Source organism: Ostrea edulis, chromosome 4 (genome assembly GCF_947568905.1).
Source record: "Ostrea edulis chromosome 4, xbOstEdul1.1, whole genome shotgun sequence".
Taxonomy (NCBI): Eukaryota; Metazoa; Mollusca; class Bivalvia; order Ostreida; family Ostreidae; genus Ostrea; species Ostrea edulis.
In genome coordinates, this window is record NC_079167.1 from 42780956 (window position 1) to 42794763 (window position 13808).

At 34.2% G+C, this 13808-nt stretch overlaps 1 protein-coding gene across 1 annotated transcript; it reads left to right on the forward strand.

The window, feature by feature from the left end:
• The first annotated feature begins 1657 nt into the window (after positions 1–1657).
• LOC125669472 (TATA box-binding protein-like 1) lies at positions 1658–12406 on the forward strand. Its single transcript, XM_048904002.2, has 5 exons — positions 1658–2212; positions 3449–3531; positions 4054–4221; positions 5494–5588; positions 7209–12406. Exons 1-5 carry the CDS (start codon positions 1961–1963, stop codon positions 7454–7456), a joined length of 846 nt encoding a protein of 281 aa, XP_048759959.1. The 5' UTR covers positions 1658–1960; the 3' UTR covers positions 7457–12406.
• Positions 12407–13808: the final 1402 nt, after the last annotated feature.

A 13808-nucleotide genomic window follows, 5' to 3' on the forward strand; every position in this document is an offset into this window, starting at 1 on the left:
CAGCGATAGTGAATACTTGAAAGTTCTGCCGGATGTAATTTAGTACTTAAAATACCCCCCCCCCCCCGAATTAATTTCAATTTATTCATTGATTGACCAAGCATGTTGGCATACAATCATGTTACACAATACGAAATATATAATGAAAATAAACTATATACTAACAGTTAATGTACATATATGTAAATACCTGTACATATAATTGGCATACAAATACACATGTGACGTCATACTGTATACATAAGCAATTTAATATTGCATATAGCATTAGTTTAATTATCGCACTCTACATTTATTGCACAATTCATGTAAAAATTCACATACGTATAACCTTCTAGCATGAACGACATTGACAGGATCGCACAATGTTTTTCCTTTGATATTTCACGATTATACGTGACGTGCGTGCCTGTAATGGCTGAGAATATTGACAGAAATGAAATGTAAACATAAAATATAAATTTCATTTAAAAATTACAAAAATACATGAGGGTATGAATAGCACCATAATTCAATTCAATTCAATTCTTTATTGGCACTAAAGCACATAAGTGTTGTTAGCCATGTAGTATTAGATACATACACACACATGTATGTATATATATATATATATATATATATATATATAGTGTTACATGGTATTATAATTGTAACAATTAACGGTTTCTAAGGTATAAAGAGTCTCTGATATATAAACAAATTTCTTTTGTAGACAAGATACATGATAATCATAAGATATTTTTGAATACTTTTTTCTTACATGTTTGTATAAAGGACAATCAAGTAAAAAATGTTTTTTATCTTCGACACTGGTCTTACAATGGTAACAAAATTTGTTTTCTCTAGGAATGACAGGATTACAATATCTAGCTGTTTCTATATATAACTGATGCGCACTTATTCTTAGTTTTGTAAGATAAGAGCGCAGGTTCCTGTGAATTGGTTGTATTTCTAGTGTTTTGTCCTCATAGTTAAATAATGTACTATATATAGAATGAGAGTTTTCCCACATTGAGTGTTATTGATATGTTCTAATTCTTCAAAAGTTTTATTTACAAAGAGATCTTGAAGCTTAGAACCGAGAAATTTATTTGTTGTATCACAATTAATATTCAACTTTCTTTGTAATTGTTTTATAAAGCTTTGCCAACATTCTAAATTTTCATTGGCCAACTTTGCATCTTCCAAGAATGCATTTTTAAAAACAAGGTTATCATTAACATTAGATTTTGTCAGATTTTTCAATCTGGAAAAATAATTAAATGCAAGCTGAAATATTTTAACATGTAAAGGGGATTTGCCTAGTTCAATTTTTGCAGTTAGATGCTTTATTGTGTATACCTAGAATGTTCTTCAATATGAAATTTTGAATCTTTTCAAATGGTGCTTTTAAAATATCAAAATTGTTGAAATTTAATAATAATGATAAATCCTTCATGTATTTTCAAAAACGAAATTTATTTCTCAATCAAAAGTTTGTTGTAGGGCGAGTCTCTGTACAAGTTTTGAGTGTGTTGAGGTTCTGTTGAATTTCAATGTCAGAAGACGCGGTTTCTGGAAATATGACAAGTTGCGAAAGAACGTCACGCTTTATTTTCGGGTTATGCAAAACTGAACGTCACAACTTTAAATTTACTATCGCCATTTTATTACGAATATTTTGATTGGCTATTTATTGCAAAGAAAAGAAGCATGGCTGCCACCAGTGCGAGAAGATAGGAGAAGCGATTTATTTACGTTAAAGTTGGCGAAATTCTGATTAAGTATTTTAAAATTAACATTGATATCGTTTGACTTGTATACTAACTATTTGAAATAGTGTATAAAGTGTACATAATGCAAACGTAGTGGCAGAGAAGGTTAAGAACACTTGATAGTTTGCGCAGCGGACCCCTAATGGGTTGGAATCATTGAAATTTGAACAATTTGATTTCAAAATCTTTGGGATTATTGATTGGAAATGACGGATATTCAAGAGTGCCTTCCGCGGGAGACACAGGGTATGGAACAAGTGGCGGACCTCGGGAACTTGACGGAATTGAGAGAAAACGCTGCGTCTGCTGAGGCCAATGGTTACATTCTGGAGGATGAACCCCCGACAATAGACATAATAATTAACAATGTTGTCTGCAGCTTTAACACACGGTGTCATCTCAACCTCAGAAATATCGCAATGGAAGGATCTCATGTGGAATACAGAAGGGAACAATCAGTTAGTTTTATTATTAGGCTTATATGTTCATATTTATGTATACATGCCGGTATATGTCAAAGTGTTCGTAATCTACTTTTATTATTAGATTATGTTCATATCTATGTATACATACCGGTACATGCCAAAGTGTTCGTAATCTACTTTTATTATTAGATTTTGTTCATCACTGTTCATATTTATGTATACATACCGGTACATGCCAAAGTGTTCGTAATCTACTTTTATTATTATTTTCATGTTACTGATAGATCATCTTCCTGATGAGGAATTCAAAGTACTTCTATTTTGCAATGTTTCTTGATACTAAGTCTGATGTTTATCATAAGTAGGGATGACCTAATCCTGCACGTTAATCAAAATGCTGATGATGATGATGATGAGAATCGAATATAGAATTACCAATCAGTTGACTACAACTTGTTCCGTCACCGATTAATCGTATCAAAATGTACTTTTTCTGACTTCAGTTTGTCAACATTCAGGGGCATAATGCAAACATGTTATTAGAAAAATAGTGCATGCAAGTTATCTTTTTGTCACAATGAGTTAGTAATACAATACAATATTGAAGGGACTGATTCACGATTTCCCCCCAAATTTTGTTTTTTACTTTTAATGATCAAAATCTATTGTCTAATGTGTTTAAAAGATTTGACATAAAAATCAAGATTATACATCAACACAGAAGCTCATTTCAGAGGGTTTATTATTTGTTTTGTAAACAAAGATTGCGGTATGTTATTGTTTACGAAATTTTCAAAAGAAATGGATATCGATCTAAGTTTATTATATCTTTCATATTTCAAGCATTCTTTGGGTAAAATGTGTCATCTAAAATTTAAAATTTGTGACTATGCAAAATTAAGATACTTTATATTACAAGATTAACATTTCACTGGTTTGTTTGTATACATGAAAAGACTTGAGTCTTTGTTTACATAACACAGATTTAAGGCTAAAATATTGCTTTTATTCTTGTGTTCAGAAGTTCAAAATTGTGGCTGTCAACATTAAATTAGTTATATTTTTAATGTTTAACATCAAAAATGAAAAAAAATTTTTTTTTTCAAAGATTGTGAACCAGTTCCTTTAAGACATATATATTTTTTATTTCGATTAAACCGATTACGGATTTTGCAACCGATTAGCACCGTTCTGATCGGGTAACGGGTTAACTGTTTCAAAAATTGCCATCCCTAATTATAAGTATTACAAAATTTTATATTGTTTTAGATGTGCAACATGAAAATCAGACGGCCTTACACAACAGCAACAATTTGGTCATCAGGCAAAATAGTTTGCACGGGAGCAACAAGGTAAATTTAATAACTTCTCCATGACAACAACGAGTAGTTAATATGTTGACCAACTTGTTTACAGACTCTGGTCAACCCTCACAAATATGTCATTGATTGTAAACAGACAGGGAACTCGTACACTGATTGTAAACAGACAGGGAACTCGTACACTGATTGTAAACAGACAGGGAACTCGTACACTGATTGTAAACAGACAGGGAACTCGTACACTGATTGTAAACAGACAGGGAACTCGTACACTGATTGTAAACAGACAGGGAACTCGTACACTGATTGTAAACAGACAGGGAACTCGTACACTGATTTTCTCATTTTGAAAACAATTGCTCAAGGTGGAAGTTGATCAGAATACATTATGAATGATGCAGAAACTCTGACTCGTCAATTTCAGTTTCATGATTAATTCAGGTTTTTCCTATCAAATCAGTATAGTGTCAGTAAATCAAATGCAAAAACATGTGCATTGAAATTCAGGTATGTTGTTCAGTTTCTATTCTGTAACATTGTATAACATTGTAGTGAAGAAGAATCCAAGATAGCCGCTAGAAAATTTGCCAGAAAATTACAGCGTCTAGGATACACCGTGAAGTTTACCAACTTCAGGGTTGTCAACGTGCTTGGGACATGTGGCATGCCGTTTCGTATCAAGATAAATTCCTTTTCACAAAAATTTCCAAAAGAAGCAAGGTAAAAGCATGATGAGTTAACAGAAAACTTTGTGAAATAGAGGACTGCAACAACAATTTATGAATTTTTGACAATTTTGTTGTTTAGTGTAAATGAAAAATTCAGTAGCCTGAACAAAGTCCACTTCACAAGTCTGAAAGTATGTTTTTTTTTTTTTAGCTATGTAGTAAAATGTAATTTTTATGCCCCCCCCCCCCCCCCCCCCCCCCATTGAAAAAATAGGATATATTGGTTTGCAGCTGTGAATCAATATGTTGATTGGTTAGATGTTAGACCAAGTGTTGTTTGCTAAATATCTCAAGAACCCTTTGCTTGACAGACATCAAACTTTTTACACTGGTACATCCTAAGGAGTAGATGAACCCTATTGATTTTGAGGTCAAAGGTCAATAGTTAACTACTCTTGACATAAGAAAATATTGTCTACTCAATGTGTTGTTAATTGCATGACAGACACAAAACTTGGTAAACTGGTTCGTCTGATGACTCCAGTGTGTGAAATTAATGGTAGACCTATAGGTAAAATCTGTAGAAAATTTGCCAGGCACTGAGATGAATATTTTGAAGATCAATTTTTCTGTAGAATGAAATAATGCAGTTCTCAAGACAATTTTTAAAAAAACTCACCTGAGCTGAAAGCTCCAGTGAGCTATTCTGATCACCCATTGTCTGTCTGTAAACTTTTCACTTTTTCATCTTCTCCAGAACCACTGGGCCAATTTCAATCAAACTTTGTACACATCATCTATGGTTGAAGGGAATTCAATTGTCTTCAAATGAAGGGCCATGCCCCCTTCAAAGGGGAGATTATCACAAAAATGCAAAAATAGGGTGGGGTCATTTAAATATCTTCTTGAGAACCACTGGGCCAGAAGAGCTGAAATTTAAATGAAAGCTTCCTGATATAGTACAGATTCAAGTTAGTAAAAATCATGGCCCTTGGGATAGGTTGGGGCCACAATAGGGATCGAAGTTTTACATGCAAATATAAAGGGAAAATCTTTAAAAAAAAATTCTTCTCAAGAACCCCTGGGCCATAAGAGTTGAAATTTACCTGAAAGCTCTCTGACATAGTGCAGATTCAAGTTAGTAAAAATCATGGCCCAGGTGACTCAGATGAGCAATGTGGTTTATGGGCCTCTTGTTAACTCTCATAACAGATGTTCAAATTGAAAGTTTATCTTTTCAATATTGCTACAGGGGGGTTTATATGTTTCTAAAGCATTTCTTGTTTTTACAACCCTATGGAAGGTAAATATGTAAATATTTCAGTTATGAACCAGAGTTGCACCCAGGTGTGACCTATCGACTGAAAGAACCAAAAGCTACCCTTAAGATATTTTCTACAGGAAGCATCACTGTAACAGGTATGTAGTGACTGTCATTTCCTCGTGAATGTGGACAGTAACAGGTACGTAGTGACGGTCATTTCCTCGTGAATGTGGACAGTAACAGGTACGTAGTGACGGTCATTTCCTCGTGAATGTGGACAGTAACAGGTACGTAGTGACGGTCATTTCCTCGTGAATGTGGACAGTAACAGGTACGTAGTGACGGTCATTTCCTCGTGAATGTGGACAGTAACAGGTACGTAGTGACGGTCATTTCCTCGTGAATGTGGACAGTAACAGGTATGTAGTGACGGTCATTTCCTCGTGAATGTGGTCAGTAACAGGTATGTAGTGACGGTCATTTCCTCGTGAATGTGGTCAGTAACAGGTATGTAGTGACTGTCATTTCCTTGTGAATGTGGTCAGTAACAGGTACGTAGTGATGGTCATTTCCTCGTGAATGTGGACAGTAACAGGTACGTAGTGACGGTCATTTCCTCGTGAATGTGGACAGTAACAGGTACGTAGTGACGGTCATTTCCTCGTGAATGTGGTCAGTAACAGGTACGTAGTGATGGTCATTTCCTCGTGAATGTGGACAGTAACAGGTACGTAGTGATGGTCATTTCCTCGTGAATGTGGTCAGTAACAGGTACGTAGTGACTGTCATTTCCTCGTGAATGTGGTCAGTAACAGGTACGTAGTGACTGTCATTTCCTCGTGAATGTGGACAATGGTGCATATGAATCTTTATAGATATAGTACAACCATTTTATATTTATACAGTAATGAAAGTAAAATGTAATTTATTTAAAAAGTAAATTTTATTTTCGTAAATAAATGAGGTTATGAACATCAGCACTTTACGCAGCATACTTTTCATTAGGTGCTATTACACTTCAGGCGTAAAGCATCAGGGTTCAATGCCTCGTGTATTTTAAAAAATGAAATTTATTTCTTAAAATGTAATACACTAGGTAGTACAATGAATTTAGTTTGCTAGAAGTATTCCGAGTTTCAAGGTGACATGTTTTATTTTATTCAGGTATGAAGAACTTAGGCATATTAGCAGACTCTTATGAAAGATATAAAAATTTAAGAATAACTTATTAGCAGACTCGTATGAAAGATATAAAAAGTTGAAATTTACATATTAGCAGACTCGTATGAAAGATATATAAAAATTTAAGATTTACATATTAGCAGACTCTTATGAAAGATAGAAAAATTTAGATTTACTCATTAGCAGACTCTTATGAAAGATATAAAAGAAAAATTTAGATTTACTCATTAGCAGACTCTTATGAAAGATATAAAAATTTAAGATTTACTCTGCTTTGTTTATGGATAAAGGGGATTACTAACACTTGTACACTAACTTGCATTACAAAATAAAGTAAACCATGCTTACAGTGAAGTGTTGAGAACAAAGAATTTTTATTCACTATAAACACCATTCATGATATCCAACGGTTTATGATATGTTTTAATCCCTTCACTCTAAGAGTGAATTCATTATAAGCGTGTTTGCTGTAACAGTGTTTGCCTGTATTTATTGATTACATCTTCTAAATCAGAGTGTAAAAGATAGATGTATTGATACCTATGTCACAACTGAACATATTTACATACATGTGTACTTTACGTTTATTTCAGCTCCGAGTGTAGCGAACGTTCAAGCTGCCATAGAACACATTTTCCCGTTAGTCTCAGAATTCAAAGCTGCAGACAAAGACACGGATAAAGACATTGTAGCTCAAGAAATTAAATTCATGCAGAAACAACGAGGCTCACTGCAACCAAAGCAACCCGTGTCCAAGTACGAAGATTACGAAAAAGTGGAAGTGTACGACACTGACTATAGTGACGACGAAGAATTCGACAGCGATGAAAGTCAAGATTGAAGTGTTTGGGTCAGATTTAAAGTGAAAGTTTGTGAATATGAAAATAAATACACGAGTGTGCTCCTTTGAATGGTAACAATTTGGCATTTTTTGAATTTTACTGTGTATACACCTGCGTGTGGTCCCAACAAATAGCAATCTTGTGTTCATTATTTCTTCATGGTGTTTGCATAATTTAAAAGACTGTCCATCCATTGTGAGAAGATTTGTATTTAGTATTTGATATGCAATTAGTATTATAATGTACAGATGTATGTGTTGAAACAAGGGAATGAAAGCATAAGTGACTCCTGCATTACTCAAACATCCATTTACATCGCATCAGACATCTAAATGTTTTACTGGATGATTTCATCAAGTTTACTATGAGTGGGATTGTTGCTGCAATACAGGGGCATTATAATTTTTGTTGTTTGAGAATGTTAACCCAGGAGGGTCTGGAACGTTTTGTGAGTGCAGATACACATTTTTCCTTTTATTTTGGTATTAGGTGTTACATTATACACGTACAGTTTGTTCAGTGATGCATTGCTTTGGGTAACATGACAAATTGATGAATAGGAATCTTTGTAATCACAATTTAACTTCGGTGTCTCGAACATCGATATCTCAAATACTTTGAATATGTTTAATTGAGTTGGAAGTCCCAACTACATTTTCTTCATTTATTTTTATCTCAATATCTCAGAAGTTTTTCCCCAGCACCCTCGTATTCAAGATAATTAGGTTTGACTGTATTGATTCACTTCATTTTTACAGATATTTGTAAAAAGAAATCTATTTTGACTATGCTACTGATCCAAATGGTTTCATCATCCTCTCATCCAGTGTGATACCTAGTATTAATACAATAAGTATTGTGTAACTATATTTAGCATACAGAAAATGATGAATATTGATGCCCAAATCTAACTTCAGTATTGTCGGAATGTTTGTTTGTAAAACAAAATAATTTCTGCCCCCTGATAACTATTCTGGCCCATATACAGTAAAACACAGCTATAGCAAACCTCTAGGGCCAACGGTAATTAGTTATAACCAAATGTCTTTATATCTAATAAAATTTTCACTATTTTCCTCCAATAGAGAAATAAACATCACATCACGATAAGCGTGAATTCATTATAAGTGTGTTTTATTGTAAATTCAATGAAGCTCCCTCTAGTCTCAGACTTGTATAGACTCACAAAGAATTTTTTTCAGGGGTGGGAGAATTGGTCACAATTAATTCATCGTTTGGTCCATTAATATTTACAAGTCATAGTTGTGCCATAAAAAATCGTTAATTGCTCATTCGTCTCGCAAATATTGCACCTGACCTGAGTTTGTGTAGTGACTTCATCCAAGGTCAGTGGACCATTTCAAGGTCACTGAGAAAAGCTTTAGAATTTGTAATAACTGTAATGAAGAAACTAGATGATCATACTTTGTTTTTAGTTGATGATGACACTTGACTTAAAGCTGCCACGACTCTCTGATCAAAGGTAACTTGAAAAGTGTCGATGGGAGAAAAAAGTTTAAAACTTTTACACCAAGATTGCTTATAACTTCAGTTCCATGATTAAGGACTGAGGTCATTTGATCAAGGTCAACGCCACAGGAGAAAAAGCATTGAATTCTAATCGAAACCATGTTGTTTCTGAACACAAGAGGTTCCATTTGACTTTTGTTGGGTCATTTGGACAATTTCGAGGTCACTGGGAGAAATTTAGAAGGGTATTCATTTCATTAGGATTTAACATCCGTTCATCATATGGGGCTGCTTTTTTGATAAGATTTGAAGTATTGCAGTCGCAGCAGTAGATGCTTTAGCGGTGGACAATGATGACATGATATCCTTAGATGAAACTGCTATAACTGTAATGCTGAATGAAACATATCATTAAGCATCGAGACTGCGACATTTAGTGACATCATCAAGAGGCACTGTATGATCATTATGGTTATTGTATAGGTCTAATACATACAAAAAATTTAGCATCAATACCCCATTAAGAGTTTTTTTTTTGGCTTCAAATTTGCTACTGTTTTTACCAGATTGTTTTGGATGGTCAACATCTTCTCCCTTTTCTGTAAAACCTTTGTTGATGGAGCGGATTCAGCATTACAATTTCACACACAAGAAAAGTTTGGTAAAATTGAGGACCAAATCAAATTAACTTGATCCATTACAGCCATGAAGTTGGCACTCACAAGTAACCATCAGTAATGTAAATCAGAAAACTATCCTAACTATACAATATACGGAAATAACTATCAGAAATCAAAATCGGAAAACTATCCTACTAACTATACAATGTATGCCTGTAGAACAACTTTTGTATCTTTAGTTGCATGAGTAGTGCTGATTATGCTATATCTGAATTTATTGCATGCCAAAACACTCTTAATGCCCTCACCGTACATATACAATATCGGGTGATTGAACTTACATCGGAGAATATTGGTCAGAGTTGGATGTAGAAATAGGGGAACTTGTGAGCAAATTTTCACACCCAGCAAGTGCCAGTATTCACTGTTATAAGCTCAATAACTCCTTTATTTTATAGCTAAAACATATTTCTACTGTTTTGTGTTGATGATTTATTTATTTTCTTGTCGAGCCAGATAAGTGCATGCAATATCAGTTACACATTATTTCAATGTCCACCCTAATTCATCAATCAATGTGGGTGAAATGTTTGAAATTACGAATAATACTATTTGCTGGTCCATAACTGTAAATTGGGGATGAAATACAAGAATTATTGGAAAATGGCATCCAAAAGCTTACCAGTGATATCTGGTCTGCCATCTTTGTTTACAGTTGGAGTGTAACAATGTTAACTTGTACCCATAAAATTGCGGCGTGAATTCTTTTATTTCATGAAAAATTGACATTCAGTGATGGTCCAGATATTGCACACTAAAATTCTGTAGAATTTAGGAACATTTGATAACAGATTACTAGCTATATAATAAAGTGAAACTAGTGCATGATTTGCTTTCACTGGAATCTTGCCATATTATAGAAATCTTGCTGAAATCTGATTACTCTAAATTAGTATCCGTGTCATTATCATAGTCTAGTCCGTAGATCTGTATCCAGTATGAAAGAAAACCCTATTATACTTGTTCTTCTATAGCTTGTTAACCTTTCTTTTCATTCTCCATCTGTTTGACCTATTGTATTTTCTTTAATCAGTTGACCTACTTCTTCTGTATCCAGTTGACCTAAATGTTCTTCTGTATCCAGTTGACCTAATTGTTCTTCTCTATCCAGTTGACCTAATTGTTCTTCTGTATCCAGTTGACCTAATTGTTCTGATAAATAAGAATAAATGGGTCAAATGGAATACAGAAGAACCAGCAGTTGACAAACAATTACAGCACAGTTATGTTGCATGTTCTTCAAGGCTTACGATAACTTTTTCTTTTTCTTGTTTTAAATTCACAAAAGACTAAAGGCACTTTCAGAATATCTTTCCTAAATCAATTAAAAAAGAAGTATGTAACATTGAGCAGTAATGGGAGAGAGAAAATTGACCCAAATTGTGTTGATGGCTATTGAATTTTGGTAAGTACGTGAATTATTGCATGCGTAGTGTGTACCGGTATTGTATGATTCATTATAATATCCTCACAGTCCGTACTCACCAAAAACACTTTTACCCGAACTATTTACTTTTTCTACATGTACTGTAAATATGAACTTTTTTGCGTAGATTTATTTTTGTGATAATGGGTGAAATTCCTTTCGATTAATTTTTGTGAATTAGATTTGTCAAGGAAGGACAACATTGGAGATCACATTTTCACAAAAAATATTTTGTGAATTTTTGTAGTCCCGCAAAATTGTCAAAAATTTATCTACAGTAAAATAACCAGAATTGTGGTATGTAGGCAACAATGAATTACTTCTACAGTTACAAGAAACAACTGTAATCTCATTTGTCCTAAATTTTCATAGGTATGTATGTTGAAATAAGTATAACCTTTTTCATGATTGGTCGACAAGCATGCGTGATGGAATAGAATCATCCAGATTTTTAAAATATCAAAGTTTTGGAATCTTTGAAATCCTTCTTGTAGACTCTTCGTATTGAGTATTTTACAAACATTATTTGTTCTTTATTTGCTGGTTGGAAGTGCCAAAGTGTGAGAAGTAATGAAATAAGGTTGTGTGTTTGATTAAATTTGAAATTTTTATTGATAGACTGGCGTATATCAGAAATATATGAGAGTACCACTGAGACACACACACAGCAGCAAATAGAGAATACAGTAAAACACGGTTATAACGAACCTCCAGGACAAACGGAAAACAGTTCGTTATAACCAAACTTTGTTATATAGTAAAACACGGTTATAACGAACTTCCAGTACAGACGGAAAACAGTTCGTTATAACCAAACTTTGTTATATAGTAAAACACGGTTATAACGAACCTCCAGGACAGACGGAAAACAGTTCGTTATAACCAAACTTTGTTATATAGTAAAACACGGTTATAACGAACATTGAGGCCAACATAAACAGTTCGTTATAACCAAATGATAAGATTTTTGTTATTTTCTTCTCATAGGGGAATAAATATCACTTAGCAACAAGTGTAAACTCGTTATAAGTGTGTTCATTATAAGCGTGTTTTACTGTAAAAATGTCATAGTCATCCGAAAACAAGTGAGCTATTGTTATTATAAGAGTGATGTTTTATTGGATTGTACGGATGAGTTCGTGTGGTTTAGTGTTCTCGGCTTTTGTCATTCAGAAGACATTTTAATAGTACACCTCGCAGTACTAAATCAGGTGAATGTCTCATCATTAGCATAATCATACAGTATATGCTGTTGTCAGGTGTAAATATGTTTTTGTGAGTATGTTTGACTTGTCCACAGCAGAAAACATTCTGCATTTAAGGTTCACAGACATTTTGTGTATTTGATTAAATATTTTTCACCCTTGCAGCAATATGTGTTTTTGTTGCTTTTGATGGCAATCCAAGGTCCTGATATACTGTACAGGGTTCACGTGAAGAGGAGGCAATCCAAGGTCCTGAAACACAGGGTACATGTGAAGAGGACACAGCCACTAAATTGATATTTTAATTTTAAAAGAGTGAAAAGTTTGGAAAACATGTTCACTGCAAACATAGGTAGAGACTGCCCTTGTCAAACGCTTGGCGTTTAGAAATGAAAATCACAAGTCTTTCAAATACAACTTTAAAAGCAGATGTCCCGTGTTGCGGCAGGCATAGGAACGTTAAAGAACCCTTCCTGCTACAGCCCTCAGTGCCAAGCATGGGTCTAAATTTGTTGTACTTCACCTACTGCTGGTGATGTCTCAATAAGAGTGAAGAATTCTCAACTGGGCAGTTGTTAAAGACTCCCATTAGTATTATATCATACTAGTGGAAGACTCACAGTACCAGAGTTTTATATCATACTAGTGGAAGACTCGGTACCAGAGTTTTATATCATACTAATGGAAGACTCGGTACCAGAGTTTTATACTAGTGGAAGACTCATAGTACCAGAGTTTTATATCATACTAGTAGAAGACTCACAGTACCAGAGTTTTATATCAAACTAGTGGAAGACTCACAGTACCAGAGTTTTATATCGTATTAATGGAAGTCTTGGTACCAGAGTTTTATATCATACTAGTGGAAGACCCGGTACCAGAGTTTTATATCATACTAGTGGAAGACCCGGTACCAGAGTTTTATATCATACTAGTGGAAAACTCACAGTACCAGAGTTTTATATCATACTAGTGGAAGACTCACAGTACCAGAGTTTTATATCATACTAGTGGAAGACTCACAGTACCAGAGTTTTATATCATACTAGTGGAAGACTCACAGTACCAGATTTTATATCATACTAGTGGAAGACTCACAGTACCAGAGTTTTATATCATACTAGTGGAAGACTCACAGTACCAGATTTTATATCATACTAGTGGAAGACCCGGTACCAGAGTTTTATATCATACTAGTGGAAGACTTGGTACCAGAGTTTTATATCATACTAGTGGAAGACTCGGTACCAGAGTTTTATATCATACTAGAGGAAAACTCGCAGTACCAGAGTTTTATATCATACTAGTGGAAGACTCACAGTACCAGAGTTTTATATCATACTAGTGGAAGACTCACAGTACCAGATTTTATATCATACTAGTGGAAGACTCGGTACCAGAGTTTTATATCATACTAGAGGAAAACTCGCAGTACCAGAGTTTTATATCATACTAGTGGAAGACTCACAGTACCAGAGTTTTATATCATACTAGTGGAAGACTCACAGTACCAGATTTTATATCATACTAGTGGAAGACTCGGTACCAGAGTTTTATATCATACTAGTGG

Bases quoted from the DNA above. Each gene is read 5' to 3' on its own strand.
- LOC125669472 (XM_048904002.2), top strand. From the start codon at position 1,961: ATGACGGATATTCAAGAGTGCCTTCCGCGGGAGACACAGGGTATGGAA. The intron at 2,213-3,448 runs GTTAGTTTTATT...ATATTGTTTTAG, and splicing joins AATACAGAAGGGAACAATCA to ATGTGCAACATGAAAATCAG. The intron at 3,532-4,053 runs GTAAATTTAATA...ATAACATTGTAG, and splicing joins GTTTGCACGGGAGCAACAAG to TGAAGAAGAATCCAAGATAG.